At 35.1% G+C, this 19,801-nt stretch overlaps 4 protein-coding genes across 5 annotated transcripts in view; all 4 read left to right on the top strand.

Annotated features, from left to right (window-relative positions):
- Positions 1-3,976, top strand: part of LOC111454829 (dynamin-related protein 1E-like) — an 8,273-nt gene extending 4,297 nt beyond the window's left edge. For both annotated transcript variants that reach the window (XM_023096297.1, XM_023096298.1), the window contains 8 exons: positions 128-192; positions 1,160-1,354; positions 1,458-1,577; positions 1,658-1,728; positions 2,046-2,271; positions 2,991-3,041; positions 3,125-3,496; positions 3,574-3,976. In XM_023096297.1, the coding sequence (XP_022952065.1) occupies positions 128-192; positions 1,160-1,354; positions 1,458-1,577; positions 1,658-1,728; positions 2,046-2,271; positions 2,991-3,041; positions 3,125-3,496; positions 3,574-3,699 (1,226 nt within the window). In that variant the 3' untranslated portion in view covers positions 3,700-3,976. The remainder of the gene's footprint in view (positions 1-127; positions 193-1,159; positions 1,355-1,457; positions 1,578-1,657; positions 1,729-2,045; positions 2,272-2,990; positions 3,042-3,124; positions 3,497-3,573) is intronic.
- A 3,288-nt stretch (positions 3,977-7,264) lies between these two features.
- LOC111454830 (expansin-like B1) lies at positions 7,265-9,694 on the top strand. Its single transcript, XM_023096299.1, has 5 exons — positions 7,265-7,480; positions 7,681-7,787; positions 8,104-8,282; positions 9,064-9,196; positions 9,297-9,694. Exons 1-5 carry the CDS (start codon positions 7,333-7,335, stop codon positions 9,495-9,497), a joined length of 768 nt encoding a protein of 255 aa, XP_022952067.1. The 5' UTR covers positions 7,265-7,332; the 3' UTR covers positions 9,498-9,694.
- Positions 9,695-11,820: 2,126 nt separating this feature from the next.
- On the top strand, positions 11,821-12,983 carry LOC111455442 (dnaJ homolog subfamily C member 2-like). Its single transcript, XM_023097128.1, has one exon. The coding sequence runs from the start codon at positions 11,833-11,835 to the stop codon at positions 12,763-12,765; it is 933 nt and encodes a 310-aa protein (XP_022952896.1). The 5' UTR covers positions 11,821-11,832; the 3' UTR covers positions 12,766-12,983.
- A 2,675-nt stretch (positions 12,984-15,658) lies between these two features.
- On the top strand, positions 15,659-16,832 carry LOC111455443. Its single transcript, XM_023097129.1, has 2 exons — positions 15,659-16,113; positions 16,620-16,832. The coding sequence occupies exon 1, from the start codon at positions 15,805-15,807 to the stop codon at positions 16,099-16,101; it is 297 nt and encodes a 98-aa protein (XP_022952897.1). The 5' UTR covers positions 15,659-15,804; the 3' UTR covers positions 16,102-16,113; positions 16,620-16,832.
- The last annotated feature ends 2,969 nt before the right edge of the window (positions 16,833-19,801 follow it).

The following is a 19,801-nucleotide window of genomic DNA, read 5'->3' as shown; positions in this document are numbered from 1 at the left end:
TTTTTTTTTTTTTTTTTTTTTTTTTTTTGCCGATGCCCTCCAGTTATGAATGAATTATGCAGTCTTATATGCATGTGTTTTTGTAATGCATGCTTATATCTGTCTTTCTCTCTCTGTTATTTCCTAGGTGAAAGAACATTTGGGGTGTTGACAAAGCTTGATTTGATGGATAAAGGAACAAATGCTTTGGAAGTAAGGACCTAGTTTTTTTTACCTGTTCAACTCTATATTTTAGTGATCACTTGCTCATTGAATGATGCAACTTTATTTATTGGGTTCTAAAATGATGTGATTCATTGAGATTGCTCTATTGATTGACGTTATTGCATAAAAATTTACAGTAATATCAAGCACCACATGTGTTGTAGCCAGAAATGTTGTAAATGTAATTAATTCCTTGAAAAATTAATTCTAGAATGAGTTTAAGCCCATTCAAATAGGTTTTAGGCAGATACCCCTTCAAAACTGATTCCTAATTTATTGCACGGTAAATTAGACCCAAAACCCACCAAGGCCGAAATCAGTTGAAAACAATTGAAATATTAAACATAGTGTGCAAGGAAGATACCTTGGTACACCATTATGGGAACAAATAAGCATATTGAGAAAGCAGGGCATTGTGTGAGATACATATAGTTATGTTACTAACCGGACAGGGAGTTATTTATAATTCTATTTTAAAATGTTTTAAAATTGACATGATATATAGCAAGCACGTATTATATGGTAAATTAAGTGTGCTTAAGTTTGTTCTATTTCAATCATTGAAATGATGGTATTGCAATAATCTTATCATTGCATATGCCTTTTTAACCATACTCTTTAACTAAACTAATTCTAGCTAAATAGGAAAGATGATTTGGGCGTTTTTATCGTTTCGTTTAGGTGATCAATTAATGATGGTTCACAAAACCATCCCTTATAATGTCCACAAACTTTAATTATTAAGTTCTGAGTTCTCTCCACTCCACATCATTTCTATTTAGGAAGAGATTGATATTGTATCAGGATCAGAATACATCTTAATAATTGATAGATGATGCCACAAACCCTTGGGTTGACCATTCATATGTGTTGATAGATAACTTTGTGATCCTCCATTTCTCTATTCCTGCATCCCTTATCATTCCTCCATCTGCCTCAAAATTGCTCTTTGAAGGTTCTTGAAGGAAGGTCTTATCGACTTCATCACCCTTGGGTTGGAGTTGTCAATCGTTCTCAAGCTGATATCAATAAGAATATTGACATGATTACTGCTCGGCGAAGGGAACGTGAATTTTTTGCTTCTAGTGTTGACTACAGACACTTGGCTGGCAAAATGGGGTCAGAGTATCTAGCAAAACTCCTCTCAAAGGTTGAGCTGAGATGCATTTACATGCTGACTCGGTCATTAATTCATTATTCTCTTTATTCCTATCGGCATCATAAATAACAATCTCAAATTGACATGATTTCAGCACCTAGAGTCTCTGATAAAAACACGTATGCCAGGCATTGCATGCTTGATTAACAAAAGCATAGACGAAATTGAAGCTGAGCTTCATCAGCTTGGGAAGCCTGTTGCAATTGATTCTGGGGTAATCTTTTATTTCTTGTTCAATAACTCAGATCTAATTTTCTTTGCTATTAACTAATTCATTTGTCTGACACATAACAGGCTCATTTACATACTATCCTTGAGCTTTGCTGTGCTTTTGACCTGGTGTTCAAGGATCATCTCCATGGGGGGTATACAATATATGCTCTCTATTAAATTTTTATCAGCAAAAGCGTTTTGATCAAGTTCTGTTTGATAATCAATATGTATGTATTTACCAATTCATTGTTCATTGATGTGCAGGCTTGTCAAGGCAATTATATATGTGTTTTTTGTTGTGCATGTTTCTGTTATCTTCTGCATGACGTACTATTTACTTTTCTATTAAACTTAATGTTACTTATGAAAGGTTCACTTTATATGTGATGTTATCTTCTTCAACTACATAGCTGGACTAGGATTATGGTTAGTTCTGTTTTTCTCATAACCATTTTTCTTTAAATCTTAGGCGACCTGGTGGTGATCGGATATATAGTGTTTTTGATAATCAGCTCCCTCATGCTCTGAGAAGGCTTCCCTTTGATCGCTACCTTTCACTGCAAAATGTGAGGAAGGTGATATCGGAGGCTGATGGATACCAACCTCATCTGATTGCGCCGGAGCATGGTTATCGACGCCTTATTGAAGTTGCAGTCAATTATTTTAGAGGTCCAGCTGAAGCTTCAGTAGATGCTGTAAGTGCCACCTGTTTTTCCCATGCTGTGTTTTCCTATTGATGTGAGCGGTTATTATTATTGTTATTATTATTGTTATTATTATTATTATTATTATTATCATTATTATTATCATTATTATTTTTTTTGCATTTGGTAGATTCAGTTATACATTTTATTGATTGATGGTGGGAGAATTTCATTGGAATGATTTTATGTGCTAGTCATTGGAATGGTTTTATGTGCTAGGGATCACGAATCTCGTATGATATTGTCCACTTTGAGCATAAACTCTCATAGCTTTGCTTTGGGCTTCCCCAGAAGGCCTCGTACCAATACTAATGGAGATATATTCCTTACTTATAAATACATGATTATTTCCTTAATTAGCTAACATGGACTCTCTCCCAACAATCCTCAACAAACAAATATATCTCTACTTTTACAAAATATCTATCATATATATCTCTACCAGATCTTTTACTATAAATAGTCATCAATAGTCATTAGTTCCATATCCCAACAATGTGAAGTATGGCATGAGAAAATATGTGCTTTTAATTTAATGGTAAACTACGTAATTGACTATCAAATAGTAAAAATAGAATGCCCTATTTGTTGTATTCTATCGGATTATGCCTTGTGATTGTGTGCATGTAAAGCAGTGGATTATTTTAAGCTTATCAAACATGGGTTGGTTTTTAGTCCTGTTCTCAAACTTGTCCCTCGGGCACTTTCAGGTTCATTCCATTTTGAAGGAACTTGTTAGAAGATCACTGGCAGAAACTCAGGTCCAAGTCAACAATGTTACATTCTGGTAATGCTAAATGAATAACCATAGAATCATCTGAGCTTATATCTTGAAATGGAACAGGAGCTGAAGCGCTTTCCCACTCTCCAAGCTGAAGTTTCAAGAGCTGCAAATGAAGCGTTAGAGAGATTTCGAGAAGATAGTAAAATGACAACCTTGCGATTGGTTGACATGCAATCCTCCTACATAACAGTCGATTTCTTTCGAAGGCTCCCACAGGGTAATGAAAAGGGAGGAATCCCACCAGCTGCAGCTCCCATAGATAGGTATACGGAGACACATTTCCACCAGATAGCATCAAATATTACCTCTTATATCAGGATGGTGTCTGAGACACTGAGGAACAGTATTCCAAAGTCTGTTGTTCATTGTCAAGTCAGGGAGGCAAAGCGATCTATACTAGATTACTTTTATGTGCAATTGGGACAAATGAAGGTATTGAACTTATAGCTGAAAGCCCATTTTTGATCACTTGGAAATACGTTTTATGCTACTGCTTGATTATTTTGTAGGGTAATCAACTTGCAGCTCTTCTTAACGAAGATCCTGCTTTGAGGGAAAGGCGACAGCAATGTATCAAAAGGCTTGAACTACATAAATCTGCAAGGGATGAGATTGACTCAGTCTCATGGTCCTGATGAGGACAGGTATGCACCAGCAAATCTTTCTAATGCAATGGTAAGGATTATATGATCAAATTTTGGTGTATATGAGTGTAAAGCTTGTTTTTCTTAGATTAGGTCTCTTCCTCTTTCTTGCAAGTCTCCGATTTTTTCTTGATTTGTGCCTTTTGTCCTTCCTTGTTTCCCAAGTCTTTTGTGTTTCCCTTAAAACTCTTGATCCATTCAAGTAATTCATTTGAGTAAGAAAGGAAATGATTAATTCTGGAACTTATGTCACCTCTCCTTCTAGTTGTTTGTGGTGGCTTTGTTTTTCCTTAGGTTTAGATGGGGAATGTTAACACAAGGAACATTTATACTATGGGCTTTAAGGTTATATTATTATATTTTGGCCAAGTTTGGTGAAATATCTCGGATTATTAGTGAGGATTACTATTAAGATTTACCCAAAGTAGACTTTAACCCAGCCATTCTAAATTATAGGGACTGAATTATTATTTTAATATAAATTTGAACGCATGCTTTTATAACTAGTTGAATTATATATCTACAATAGTTTGGCTTACCACGACTCTCCACAATTGTATAATATGCTCAACTTTGAGCATAAAGTTCTCATGATTTTGTTTTTGGTTTCTCCAAAAGACCTCCATTGATATGTATTCCTTACTTATAAATTCATGATCAACTCCTTAATTAGTCAATGTGGGACTCCCTCCTAACAATCCTCCTCTCGAATAAAGTACACCGTAGAGCTTCTTCAAAGGCATATGGAGCCTTCAAATAGTTTGCCTTTAATTGAGGCTCGACTTCTTTTTCTAGCATCTTTGAGCAAAATACACAATTTATTCGACACTTACTCACTTTTGACTACACATTTGAGGCTTACAACTTCTTTGTTCGACATTTGAGGATTATATTCACATGGTTAAGGAGCATGATTTTGATACTATGTTAGAAACCACGACTTTCTACAATGGTATGATATTATTCACCTTGAGCATAAGTTTTCATGATTTTACCTTTGATTTTCCCAAAAAGCCTCATACCAATGAGATGTATTCCTTACTTATAAATCGATGATTCTGTGACTCTTTCTCTGCGATCTTCAAGAGTCAAACATTAGGGATCGGAACCTGCTTGGATAAGGGAGAGGAATTTTCTTTTTGGATTTCATTTTCCACTTAAACAGGTAAGAGACGCAAGGATAGGGTGGAATAAAATACTCCATAATGGATTCCATGTCATGAATGATGATGGATTTCTTCTCTCCCGTCTTAGCCTCCCTTCTATTGCGAATCTCTGTCGGCGCCAAAAAGTTCTTTGCCGTCCTTTTCTAGCCCTTTGTTAATTGTCAACCAGCATAATTCCATAGGCCTAAAAAAAGGTCAATCTTGGCCTTCTTCAAATGCCTATAATTTCTTTCCTTTAGTAGTAGGCTGCTAATTTCTACCCCCATTGAAACCTAGATGTGCTCAAGATTCAATGAATCCCGAAAATTATTGAGGGGTCGTTTCTTCTTTCTTTCATTAACATTTTTTCGTGTGCTTGCATTGACATAGTTAATCATGAACTCTCCGTAAATAAGTCGTTAGGATTATCGAGTCTAATCATTCTATAGGCGGCTTTGTTTGATATCAAGTTATAGGACATATTGGTACTAGAGAGACAGTGTTGGGGCACGAGGGCATTTATATTAATAATATCGAACTCAAGTATTGACATGTCGATAAAATATGAAGATATTGCATTTGATCTGAATTTGATCTTAGTGGAAACCAAACAGACTCTCAATGCAGGATGTGAAAAGTAAGACATTTGACAACACCTTTTCAGTGCAAAACCACCGAACTTTTTTCTGATATTAGGCAAACCAATTCAATTGGTTATTTTCTTACTAAAAAACCCTTTGAAGTTCTTTAGGTGAGTCAATATCTCCTCCGTGGTTCGGTTCAATTTTGCTTGTCTTGATCAAATAATTACAATTCTAGGCCTTAACTTATCCTAAAGTCTTTGTTGAAATAACAGCTCTGATACTAATTTGTTAAAATAATTCTCACGAAATTGTGAAGGAGATGTCGAGAGGAGAGAGACAAGAGACAAAGAATTCTGAAAGTCCTTCTCTATTAACTCATTCTTACTGTGAAAACAAACTAATTTATAGGTTTTTTAAAGGCTAAAATTGGCTATCCCATGCAACATTTTGTAAGGAATAAAACTACCCTTTTAATTTAAGTTTATTCCAACCGTCTTAACTTATCACGCTCTTGATGTGAACAACTTTGAAGATGTTGGTTGAAAGCATTTTTTTTATATATATTTTTTATTTTAATGGGAGAAAGGCAACTGAAAGAGAGATCTTAATCTTATTTACTTTATATTATAATCAATCCGAATGGCCGGATTATTTGACTTATGTTGAACTTAATTTATGTCTAATATATGCTTAATCTTTCTAATGTATTCTTTTACATGTCATTTTTTTAATATATTATTAATACTCACCCGGTTTAACATTTGGATTATCAATATTAATTGAAAGGAAATTAAACGAGCACTCTAAGGTTTTTTATATATAAAAAAAATTGCAAATAGGTTCATAAGTATGAATGTGTTGGGGTTCTATATGACATGACATAAGACTCGACTTGTTAGATATTACAAAGGTTCAGTGAGCATCAGGTTGAATCTCTCTAGCATTTCCTTCTCTTTCACTTTGGCCAATATGAGTTTACCGGGTACTAGTAGCTTTATCAGGAAATTTCTCATCTCAATAGGCGCTTTTCAAAGAAATAGCTTGCCAATGTTAATTTTGTATAAACTTTTTCAAAACTAAGAAATTTTTTAGAATGTTAGATGAAAAGTTGAGACGATGATCTAAAAGGAGTAAAAGGAGTAAGTAGAAGACTTACTAGTTTAAGTTTGAAAGAGTCTAACTATTTGTCAAGCATTTTAATAGGGCTTTAATAGATTCGAGAGTAATTTTTGAAATGTTTAACCAAGACCTGAAGTGTCAGTAGTGGGACGTTTTGTCTATCGGGGAAGGTTTTTGGTGACAACACTTGGAGATATCAGAAGAGAATGCAAACACGATCGCCGGCTTTCTGCATACAATCAATCTACATAGAGTGAATCAATCCATAAAAAACTCTTGAAATGACGGTGACTTTTGATATGTTTACGAACAATTAGTTTACCTTTTTTTCGATTCAGACTTAAATTTATACTATATTAAACCACATTTAAGATTGAAAATACAAGAAACGTGTCATAACGTCAATATACCATATATATTATAAGCCAACTTTTGTCTTTTGATGATTATAATCACTAACAACAAAAGAAGTAATACTTTATGGTGGGAAAGTGGTCTTTGTTTCTTGTCCACCAACACCAAAAAAGGAATTCAAATGGACCAGTAAAGGGTAAATGTGGAAAAAAGCTAAGACCAACACATTTCCACCAACCATTTTTAAAATTACATTCAAATTCTTCGGCATAAAAAAAATATATACAACGAAAGCCGAAGGAAATCGGATAGGAATGACCCAAATTTCACTATAAATACTCCAAAAACACTGCCCATTTCAATTCATCACCACATCTTCAAATTCCTTTCTCATTCTTAAAGCTTTTGCTACTCATTTCATTATGCCTCTCTCTTCTTTCTCTTCGGTTTCTGTTTTCGTAATAACTTTGCTTCTCATGCAAAGGGTCTCGGAGAGTGCCACGTGTAATGACTGTTTCACTCGCTCTCGAGCTGCCCATTACCCTAATTCAGAGGAACAGGGAACAGATCGTAAGTGCTCGCTCTTAATCTCATATTGGTTAATTTAAGTTTGTCTCTCTTTGGTTTATGAACTTTATATTATGTTTAGTATACTCCGTAGATTCTGTAAATTATTGAATAAATTGACTTATTAGACAAAAAAAAATAAATAAATAAATAAAATTCAATTAGAAATTTTTAAGTTCGAAAATTTGTTGCTCTTTTGGCAGATGGAGCGTGTGGGTATGGAACGTTTGGAGCAACGATCAACGGTGGAGATGTTGCAACTGCCTCTGAACTTTACAGAGATGGCCTCGGCTGTGGAGCTTGCTACCAGGTGACATAAGATGGTGTTTAAAATATTTTCTAATATATATATATATATATATATATATATATATATTTTCTTAATCGTTGTGTTCAAATAAATAAAAATTTATAGGTACCATAATTTTCTCAAAATTAATTTAAATTTATTATTATTGTTCAAACGGTTCTTAAAAATAAAAATTTAAGTCCTTTTCATATATACTGAAATTGAAAAAAATTATAACCCGAGCAATTTAATTTGGTCTAAACATTTTTCAAATTTTGTACGTTGAATTGTTCGTACAATAAAATATTCCGTTAAAAGAGGTAAAATGCATGAACAGATAAGGTGTGTAGACAGTGAGTTGTGCTCGGAGGAAGGAGCCATGGTGGTGATAACCGATCAAGGGTCAGGCCCAGGTGACTTTATAATGACCCGAAGAGCCTACGCTCGCTTGGCTCAAACCGCTGATGCTGCTGCTTCTTTGTTAGCGCTTGGTGTTATTGACATTGAATACAAAAGGTTAGTTTTTTTTTTTTTTTTTTTTTCTTCCCTATATCGAAATAACAATAATTTTAATTTTGATCTACAAAATTTATCAAAAGAAATTTAAAAAAATACCCGACTTTTCTTCTTGAAAAAATATTTAAAGGGACGGTCACAAACTGATCAACAGTTTTCATGGTTGAATATACGAGAGAAATTACAAATTATCTTGAAATCTAGTGGTTATTAGAGAATTTTTGAATCCACGCCATCCGTAATTATTAGGAGACAATCACGAGTCGTGGGATAATTTTTTCTCTAGTCGATGATTTCTCTCTTTGTGGAAGAAATTAGCTCAAAAGTGAAGAAACGAGCACTCGAAAAAAAAAATCTTTTCCTCGAACTATGTGAGATTCCACGTCGAGTGGAGAAAGGAACGAGTACCAGTGAGAACGCTGAGTCTTGAATGGGGTGAATTGTGAGATCCCGTATCAATTGGAGAGGGAAACAAAACATTCTTTATAAGAGTGTAAAAATCTCTCTTAGCGTACGTACTTTAAGAACTTCAAGGGGAAGCTCGAAAGAGAAGTCTAAAGAGGATAATATTTGCTAGCCGTCTTGGGCTGTTACATGCTAAACTTCACTCACTTCTTTTTGGAACGAAAACAAAAATATTTTTTTTATGTTAATCTTAAATCTAAAACATAAATCTCAAGACGTCTAATATATAAATTTAAGTACCGTAAGTACTCATAAAAAGTTTCTCGAGAATTAAGGTTACGATTTATTCTAACCTTATTTCCTGGTTATTCAACAGAATCGCTTGTAGCTATCCATACAAAAACATAACAATTAAGATCGATGAGGCCAGCAACGCTCCTCATTACTTGGCCTTTGTCATAAGGTTTCAACAAGGCAAAAATGATATCACTGCCGTTCAACTTTGCGAGGTAACCATTTAAACGCTATCAAATAGAGCCTAAACTATTTAATTTCCAACTCCATAAGATTAAACTTGTTAAAATCTTGAGCTATCGGTAAAATTTGCAGACGAAGAACTTCGTGTGCAAGCTACTAGATCGGAGCTACGGTACCGTGTGGACGACGGCGTCGCCGCCGAGAGGACCGTTGTCATTGCGAATGTTGCTAACGAACGAGGACGGAGACGAGCAGTGGATCGTCCCCATTAATGATATTCCTCGTGACTGGAAGGCTGGAGATATCTATGATACTGGAGTTCAAGTTAATTAAATTCATCCTCTAAATATTTCTTATTATTTTCTTCATAGTTTCATTTTTAAAATTAAAAGTTAATTTTGATTGGAAATAAATCTCCCACCGGTCAATTTTTTTTTTCCTTCGGGTTTGAATCATGTATAATCATAGTATTATTTGATTGGGTGTATGTAATTTTTGAAGTGTATAATAAATTAAATATTTGGGTCGTTTTTTTTAAATTTTATTCTCCAATCCTACTATATTCATTTGTTCATCGCATATGTAAAATTAGTAATATTATTTTTGTTATCGTTTTATTTAATTATACATATAAACATAAGATAAAAAGAGGACGGAAGATACCTATTTAACTTTTGAGACTGGAGCTGACCTAATTTAAACTCGGAATGTGAAGAGGAGTTAGATGAGATTTTTTTTGTTAGCGAAACGAGATTGAGAATTAAGATTATATATATGTATATATTTTTTTTCATCTCCGCTCGAATATTTGCCCTTGGTTCATTTTCTACCCATTAAAACTAGACACATAACTAATTTATTATATATATATTATTTATTTATTTATTTATTAAATAAATAAACACTTTTTTTTTGAAGTGGTTAGAAATTAGGATGAAAATTTAAACAAATTTGAGTAATTTTTTTTTTAAATATGTCATAAGTTTGAGAAGCCAAAAATTAAAGTCAAGGAATTTATTAGATATTTTTAAAGTTTTGAAAATAGTTAACACAAAATTAAAAAATTTAAAAGTTCATAGACCCAATAGATATGAATGTTGAATGTTTACGTTTAGAGGCTAAATTTGTAATTTAACTTAGAGTTAATTGACTTTTTTTTTTTCTACAAAAAAAAATTAAACTAAAAATAAAACTATTGTTGGGTGAGAACTCACTGAGAGAGGAACAAAACATTTATTATAAAGATAGAAACCTCTCCTTAGCATATGGGTAAACTGTGGCTCGTGACTATAATTAATAGATCAAAACGGATAATATTTGATTGTGGTAGACTTAAGGCATTACAAATGGTACGGGGTATGATTAAAAGAATCTCATTAATATTGGGTTCTTGATGTCTTGATTTCAAAAAAAATTAATTTACATTTAAACCTAAGTTAATTAAAATAAATGGAAAATAACAAACGTTATCATTTTTTTTTGACTTTGACTTTGATTTTGATTTTAGATATTAATTATATTAATTACTTAATTAAGACTACCAGCTGCGATGAAAATTGACCCGTAGAAAATAGATTAGTACAGTTAATTTATAGACTCAACCATCGACCATCACCTCAGTAAAAACTCACTTCCTTATTAGATGTGTACTCGTCAATTTAGTTACTCAATCAGGTACTAGAGACAAGCACGAGCTAGAAACGCATTCAACGTGAAAAAATATTTTTTTTAAAAAAATAAATTTGATTATTCTCTTAAAAAAAATAAATAAGTGTTTACTAAAAAAAACATATTTATAATTCAACCAACCAATTTCAATTTTATTATTTAAAATAATGTTAGAAAAAAATGTAAAATATAATTATTATTTTTATTGGAAAAAAGAATTTCGTATTTCAATTCGAACCCTTTCTATCCCCTAAAATGCATATTTATTAAAAATTCTAAATTTAGGAAAAGAAAGAAAAATATTTTAATTCAATTGAGTAGCGTTGTTCCAGGGTGACATACTTCTAGACATCCTTCTCTATACTATTATTGTATAGTCGGAAATTCAAATTTTTAATCTCTTGATTGAAAATACATACTCTACGATTAGATAAGTTAGGCTCCGGTCACCGAAAATAGCTCCAGATAATTATTTTTTTTATTAGCTTATTTTTATGTTTTATAACATGATTTATATTTAATTTAATTTATTTTAAAATTCATTTCATTTCAATTTCAATACTTTTCTAATTAGTAGGATAAAATAATATTTTCGTTAAAAGAAAAACGTTATGTTATTATGTTATTTATAGAGAAGACTAATGACGATCACTTTTTTTATAAGAAAAAGTAATTTTATTGAAATTAAATATACACACTTAATTTTAAAATATAGAGATTAAAATAGAATAAATAATATAATATTTCAACCTAGTTAATTTCACCAACTAAGCATATTTGAGGGTAAAAATATAATTTCACACTTAAAAAGGCAAAAAAGAAAAAAAAAAGTTTGAAAGCAATGGAGCCATTTTCCTATTTTTTAATTAAATAAAATTATGTTTTTTAAATTTAAAAAAAAAAATCACCTGTAATGTAGGAAACTACGTCGTTTTGTAAAAGCGCAGACCTATATAAATTCGAATGGTCAAACTTTCTCCTCATTGGCTCTGATCCGAAAATGGAGTTTCTAGACGAGGATGCGAAACCCAGGTTCCTTTTCCAATCTCGCTCCATTCCATCTCCGGCGACTGAGCTCCAAAACGAATCACAATCCAGCAAGATCTTTGTCTCAATCACCGTCGTATTATCTTCCATTTTTCTTATTCTCTCGATTTTATTCGTCCAATTCGAACCATTCAGATCTCTTCTCATCTGGATTTCTCTCTCGCTTCTTCTCGGTCCATTTGCTCCAATTTCCCTCACCGGCGGCGATATTCGAGTCGGTCGTGGAAAGATTGTTGAAATTCCCGACGAAGAACACGAACTAGAAGACGATGCGAAGAAGAAACCCGTTCAAAAGCGCTCAAAACTGCGTAGATCCGAGGAAATCACCGCTGGTGCAATCGAAATCGCTGAAAAAGTCACTGCGAAAATGGAGAATAGAAATGGAGCTTTTCAGAGTCGCAATAATGGAGTAAATTGTGCGATTGAGGAGGCGGAATGGGACGAAGGGGAATTAGGGCTTTTAAAGAAGCAATTGGCGAAGCATCCTGTGGGGAAGCCGAGGCGGTGGGAGATAATTTCAGAGGCGTTTGGCGGAAGGCATAAAGTGGAAAGTGTGATTAAGATGGCTAAGGAAATGGGAGAGAAGAAATTAGGCGATGAGGATTCTTATGCTCAATTTCTGAAGAACAGGAAGCCGATGGATAAGAGAATTGAAAATGTAGATGAAGAACGGGCCGGTGGCACCGTCGAAGCTCAGGTCGCCGGTTGGAGTTCTGGTGAAGACATTGCATTACTTAATGCTTTGAAGACGTTTCCAAAGGATGTGCCTATGAGATGGGAGAAAATCACAGCTGCTCTTCCGGGGAAGACGAAGGCAGCTTGTATGAAGAGAGTTGGGGAATTGAAGAGAGATTTTCGAAATTCCAAAGCAGCTAATGACATCTGAGAGAACAGAAATGGAGTAATTTGAGATCAAATTCTTCAACTTTTGTGTCAAAGAGGTAATACAAAATCTTGAAATGTCTTATTTTTTCATCATTTTTCCCCTGTTACACATTTGATTGGTTGTATCAAGTTTACAAGTTACCATTTCATTTCTCCACTGGTTAATTGTGATACATCTGCTAGCATTTTGATGCAATGAAATTCCACACTCTTTTTTTCTTTAGAATATTGCATCATGAATACTACTGGTTAAAGGTTTGTGACAAATTGAGGGTAGTTTCCGTAAGTTCCCACGTCGGTGGGAGAGGGGAATGAAACATTCCTTGTAAGGGTGTGAAAATCTCTCCTTGATAGACAACCTTTTAAAATTGTGAGGTTGATGGCGATACGTAGTGGGTCATAGTGGACAATATCTGATAGCGGTGGGCTTAGACTGTTACAAATAGTATCAGAACTCGACACTCAACGGTGTGCCAGCGAGGAGGACGCTGGCCCCCAAGGGGGTGGATTGTGAGATCCCACATCAGTCGGAGAAGGGAACGAATCATTCCTTATAAGGGTGTGGAAACCTGTCCATAATAGACGTATTTCAAAATGAATCGTCAGGCTAACGGCGATAAATAACGGGTCGAAGCGGACATTATTTGCTAGCATGGGCTTGAGCTGCCGTAATTTCAAAGGGTAGAGTAGAGATTTGAGCCCTAAAATTGATCCCACCACGGAGGAGGGTCAAACTACTCTCATTTAGCTATGAGATGATATATTATTTTGTTGATTATGTTCTGCTTTTCTCTTCTGAGGATCCCACAATCTACTCCTGTTCAGTGTCTAGTGTCCTCGTTGACACTCGTTCCCTTCTCCATCGACGTGGGACACCCTAATCCACCCCTTTGGAGCCCAACTTCCTTGCTCGTACACTACCTCGTGTCCACCCCCTTCGAGGCTCAGCCTCCCTCGCTAGCTCAACGCCTGGTGTCTAGCTCTGATACCATCTGTAACAGCTCAAGTCCACTTCTAGCAGATATTGCCCTCTTTGGGCTTTCCCTTTCGGACTTCCCTTCAAAATTTTTAAAACGCCTTTGCTCCAAACCATTATAAATAATGTTTTATTCTCCTCTCCACGCGACGTGGGATCTCACACTCACTCCACACTAAAATTTCTATTTCATGCCATAGTTAAAATTATGGACATTAGTTTAGTTCCTTGTTTAAATCTGGTTGCAACCATTAGGTTAACAACGATGATCTTGGGATTTGATTGTGTTTGGATGATGGCTGGTGAAGAATAGAGATGACATTTTGGAGTATAGATTACAGAACATGCCATTAGGTTTAGCTGGAAATGGTTGTGATCGTTTAGAAAACAATTCACAACTCTACAAAAGGGTAAATGAATGTAAACTAGATTTGATTGAACCGAATTATTCGTTAATTTTAGCATCAGCAACGACATTCCAGCTCGATGTCATTGAGGTTTCTTTAAGCCTTTTTACAAAAGATTGATCATCAATCCTCAGGCCCTTGTTTAGGGATTGCAGTTGATTACTACTACTAGTCTTCATATAGGATTTCGATCTCTGGCGTCGAAAACTTTTATGTTTGCAGGTTTTTCAGATTTATCAAATGTTCGATAAATTTAGTCTCTCAACTTTCGAGCATGTCTAAATGAAACCATGACTTGTGTAGCATCAGGTTTCGAAGCTTACCGCTTCGATTTCCAGAGCGTGCCCCCTCTGGCCATTAATCCAAGAGACAATTTCCTTACAAGGAATGAAAATATTAGAGCACGCCCCCTCTAGTTCGGTTTTGACCCAACTCAAATCGAACCGGGTCCTTTATTATCAGTTCAAGCTGGTTTACAGAGAATTCAACTTGATCCAACTTGTTTCATAGTTTTTTTTTTCTTTTATCTATATTTTACAAATAAATGTTATCTGTTCTTTTAAAACTAAAATAATTAGTTCTAAACAACTTAGTTTTGTTTTTAAAATTTGATGAAAAAGTCCAATGTTTTCACAATGAAAATTATTGTGAGAAAATTAATACAATTTATACCATTCAAATAGCTATGAAACAATAAAATTAGACTAAAATTAATATTTAAAAAATAAGACCAACAAATAGATACGATATAGATGGTCTTTAGATTATGCTCATTTTTCATTTATGTCTGTCCAAGCCAATCTGGCGTTGACATATTTTATTTTCGCTCACATGCTTAAGAGATTACTCAATATAGAATTGCTCAAAGCAAAATGGGCGACACAGGTCCATTCATTCTATCCTCGGATTCTTGTCCATTCATATACTTTTGACTTACTCAGGTGTCCATTATTCATCTTATCCTCTCGAGATTCTTGGTCCATTCATATACTTCTCGTTTATTTCACAGGTCCATTCATCCTATCCTTTAGAGTATAAGCTCTCATGGCTTTACTTTAGCTTTAGACTTTTCGTGAAGATAGGTATAAGCTCTCATGACTTTGCCTTAGACTTTCCCAAAAGGCCTCGTAAGCTCTCATGACTTTGCCTTAGGCTTTCCCAAAAGGCCTCGTAAGCTCTCATGACTTTGCCTTAGGCTTTCCCAAAAGGCCTCGTAAGCTCTCATGACTTTGCCTTAGGCTTTCCCAAAAGGCCTCGTACCAATGGAGATAGTATTATTTACTTATAAACCCACGAGCATTCATGGAGATAGTATTATTCACTTATAAACCCACGAGCATTCATGGAGATAGTATTCTTCACTTACAAACAAACCCACGAGCATTTTCTAAATTAGTCAATGTGGGACTTACCAGTAATAATCCTCAACAAAATCTACGCTCCAAATTAAAAAAAATATTTATCTTGATGAAAGATATATAAACCAAATAAAGTTTAGGAAGCGGTTGGAATGTTTTGGATAAAAGACAGCGCCATCGAAAATCAGACGTAACGCAACGTTTCGGCGTCACCTCCAAAGCCTTTTATCCGTTTCTAGACTATTCCAGTTCCAAAACCCTAACCCACTTTTCACTCTCATCTCCGGCGAAATCTTCCGATGGGTCTTCTCTCATGGTGGAAAGGTGGTTCTGCGCCATCGGAGTCCAATTCGAAGCCGCAGCCTCCTCCGAAGAACGTCTCTCAGCCGGCGGAAGTCCCTGGCCTTAACGGTGCCGTCGAAGTCCCCCGACCGGCCGCCACTGTGACCGTCTTCGAGTTCGGCTCCGTTTCCGCTTCATCCGATAGTGTCACCCTCACCGGTTACTGCCCCGTCTCCGACGACCTCGAGCCCTGCCGCTGGGAGATTCTGCCTGCAAGCGGCTCCGACGCGCCTCTTTTTCGCGTCGTCTTCTGAGGTGCTTGAGATGTAAGTAAAATTAAAATCTATAAACGATTATTCTAGTAGAACGAAGCCTGCTAATTACGATTTTTTGTTTGGGAGATTTGATTTTTTCTTTCGCATATCGTGATTTATCTTTCGGAAATTGTTGAATCTTCTTCTTCGTGGATTGGTTTTCTATTTGCTTCTTCTCACAATCTGTGCAATCCGTAATCATATATTTGATCATACAAAAAGAAAATTACTGCATTTGCATTTCCATTTTTGTTCCAAGTCGAAACTGTTTAGTTCATCTTTTGAATCATGGATTTGGGGCTTAGGAGTCGATTTCTTCACTTCTGAATCTATGCAGGTTAGGGTTTAGAAATCATATTAATAAAATCACTTTTATCCATCCAAAATCACTCCAAAAACATGTTTAAAATTGCTATCAAACATGTTTGTTTTTGTGTTCGAGAAAATTTGTTTCAAAATCAATACCATTTGTGCTTTGATTTGTTTTGGCCAAGTTGTGAATGTACTTGAAATTACAGGTTTATGGAAGCCACAAGAATATGCCTCAATGATTATTGGTTTTGTTGGCCAGAAGCTTCTTGGAATCATTCAAGAGAGTTGCAGTAATTTGCGGCGTTTCACATAATGTACGAATAATTTGAATACTTCTGCATATTGAAATTAAAAAAAAAAAAAGTATGCAATTTATTTAGAATTGATGAAATTTCAATCTTAGCTTGCTAATTTCATAATTGTCTGCTTTTGTGACGAATTTTTTTGTTCCTTTACTCATTCTGTGAGAAGAATCTTCCATTTTTCATTCATGATATCATGGTAGGGAAGTTCATTGTTGTTGTTTATCATCTGAGGTTTAGAATTCAAGAACAGTCAATATGATTCTAGACATCCTTGTTTTATTTCAATCTAGAAAGGATACAAAAGGGGGAGGAAGAAGAATTCTCATGCAAAGCCTCGAAAGCACATGTTTGGGAGTAATTTTGAACGATTACGGTATGTTTAGGAGTCATTTTGAATGATTAAAGAATGTTCGGGAATGATTTTAAACGTGACAAAAGTGAGAAAGCAAACAAAAGGGGGAATGAAGAGAGTTGGTTTTCGGATTTTTGGATGGATACCAGACTCGGATCCATGGATCTCATCTTCTTTAAAGATAGTTATGTTAACCATATCGATCTATTATGAGAGTTGGTTTTTCCTTATCCACATGCTTTATCAGTATAGTTATGTTAACCATATCGATCTATTATGAGAGTTGGTTTTTCCTTATCCACATGCTTTATCAGTAAACAACAACATACTCTAGAATCTTTATATGAGAGTTGGTTTTTCCTTATCCACATGCTTTATCAGTAAACAACAACATACTCTAGAATCTTTATTCTCGTGTCTGCGAGGAGACACTAAACCTAGCTTCCTCCCAAACCTCCTCAATGAATAGTTTGTCATACAACATATAAAATCATTATCAGATGGATACCAGACTCGGATCCATGGATCTCGTCTTCTTTAAACATAGTTATGTTAACCATATCGATCTATTATGAGAGTTGGTTTTTCCTTATCCACATGCTTTATCAGTAAACAACAACATATTCTAGAATCTTTATTCTCGTGTCTGCGAGGAGACACTAAACCTAGCTTCCTCCCAAACCTCCTCAATGAATAGTTTGTCTTACAACATATAAAATCATTATCAGATGGATACCAGACTCTGATCCATGGATCTCGTCTTTTTTAAACATAGTTATGTTAACCATATCGATCTATTATGAGAGTTGGTTTTTCCTTATCCACATGCTTTATCAGTAAACAACAACATATTCTAGAATCTTTATTCTCGTGTCTGCGAGGAGACACTAAACCTAGCTTCCTCCCAAACCTCCTCAATGAATAGTTTGTCTTACAACATATAAAATCATTATCAGATGGATACCAGACTCTGATCCATGGATCTCGTCTTTTTTAAACATAGTTATGTTAACCATATCGATCTATTATGAGAGTTGGTTTTTCCTTATCCACATGCTTTATCAGTAAACAACAACATACTCTAGAATCTTTATTCTCGTGTCTGCGAGGAGACACTAAACCTAGCTTCCTCCCAAACCTCCTCAATGAATAGTCTGTCTTACAACATATAAAATCATTATCAGATGGATACCAGACTTTGATCCATGGATCTCGTCTTCTTTAAACATAGTTATGTTAATCATATCGATCTATTATGAGAGTTGGTTTTTCCTTGTACAACAATATACCCTAGAATCTTTAGTCTCTCGTGCCCGTGAGGAGACACTAAACCTAGCTTCCTGCCAAACCTCCTCAATGAACTGTCTGTCTTACGACCTATAAAATTATTATCAGAAGGATACTAGACTCGAATCCATGGATCTCATCTTCTTTAAACATAGTTATGTTAACCATATCAATTTGTTACGAGAGTTGGTTTTTCCTTACCACATGCTTTATCAGTGAACAACAATATACCCTAGAATCTTTAGTCTCCCGAGCCCATGAGGAGACACTAGACCTAGCTTCCTCTCAAACCTTCTCAACGAGTATGGTCTTTCTTACGACATATAAAATCATTATCAAATGAGATGATTTACATGATCTTTTTGAAGAAATTTGACCGTGAAATGAAATTGATTCGACTTTTAGGTTCAACCCTCGACTTGATTGGGCTTTTGGGCTCAAGCCTTTGAATTTGGGCTTTACTAGATATGGGCCAAATTATTATTTAATCAACTTCTTTTGGGCTCATTTGAACCTGGACCTGAGTTTGATAACTTTTTATTATACCTATAAAAGCTACATGATGATAGGTATTACTATAAAAAGCGGAAGAAGCCGAGCGACAAGAAAAATTCCCGTGCTATCATTGTAGCAGCATGTATAAGAGCCGAAATCGGAGTAGGACCCTCCATAGCATCAGGTAACCATACATGAAGAAGAAATTGAACAGATTTAGCAATTGCATAGCATGTATAAGAGCCGAAATTGGGGTAGGACCCTCCATAGCATTAGGTAACCATACAAGAAGAGGAAAATTGAGCAGATTTAGCAACTACACAGCATGTATAAGAGCTGAAATCGGGGTAGGACCCTCCATAGCATCAGGTAACCATACATTAAGAGAAAATTGAGCAGATTTAGCAACGACACCAACGGGGTAGGACCCTCCATAGGTAATCATACATGAAGAGGAAATTGAGCAGATTTAGCAACAGACACCTGTAAATAATAGGACAACACAAAGTAACAAATAATAAATTAACCTCATTATTATAAATATAATTTTTTTCATTAATTTATAAATAATAACATGCTAATTTGTGGATGGTCAAATTTTTTTAAAAAATAAGTTTGATTTTAAAAAAAAAAATTAAAAAGGATTAGAAAAATGGTTGATCTTGGTGGGGGGAAAAATTTGAATGTTTGAGCATTTTGGCACGTGTAGAAGAGTATGAGAAGAAAAATGACAAATAATTTCATAACCGGACACTGTGGACAAAGATATGCTTACCTGCCTGTGATCTTTTCCCGGCCCCATTTCTTCCTCCTCGTGGCAGACAACTTTACGGACCGCCACTCTGGACCAATAAAATCAAGCCTTCATGTACCTCACGGTCATCATATCCCAATAATGCCCCCCCCCCCCCCCCCCCCCCCCCCCCCCCCCCCCCCCCCCCCCCCCCCC

The sequence above is a fragment of the Cucurbita moschata genome, unplaced genomic scaffold (assembly GCF_002738365.1).
Source record: "Cucurbita moschata cultivar Rifu unplaced genomic scaffold, Cmos_1.0 Cmo_Scf00017, whole genome shotgun sequence".
In the NCBI taxonomy this organism is placed as follows: domain Eukaryota; kingdom Viridiplantae; phylum Streptophyta; class Magnoliopsida; order Cucurbitales; family Cucurbitaceae; genus Cucurbita; species Cucurbita moschata.
The sequence above is the reverse complement of the archived record's forward strand: the minus strand, read 5'-3'. Positions and strand labels throughout refer to the sequence as shown.

Coding starts and splice junctions, on each gene's coding strand:
- LOC111454830 (XM_023096299.1), top strand. CDS start 7,333: ATGCCTCTCTCTTCTTTCTCTTCGGTTTCTGTTTTCGTAATAACTTTG. Junction 7,788..8,103: donor GCTGTGGAGCTTGCTACCAG/GTGACATAAGAT, acceptor ATGCATGAACAG/ATAAGGTGTGTAGACAGTGA. Junction 8,283..9,063: donor ATTGACATTGAATACAAAAG/GTTAGTTTTTTT, acceptor GTTATTCAACAG/AATCGCTTGTAGCTATCCAT.
- LOC111455443 (XM_023097129.1), top strand. CDS start 15,805: ATGGGTCTTCTCTCATGGTGGAAAGGTGGTTCTGCGCCATCGGAGTCC.
- LOC111455442 (XM_023097128.1), top strand. CDS start 11,833: ATGGAGTTTCTAGACGAGGATGCGAAACCCAGGTTCCTTTTCCAATCT.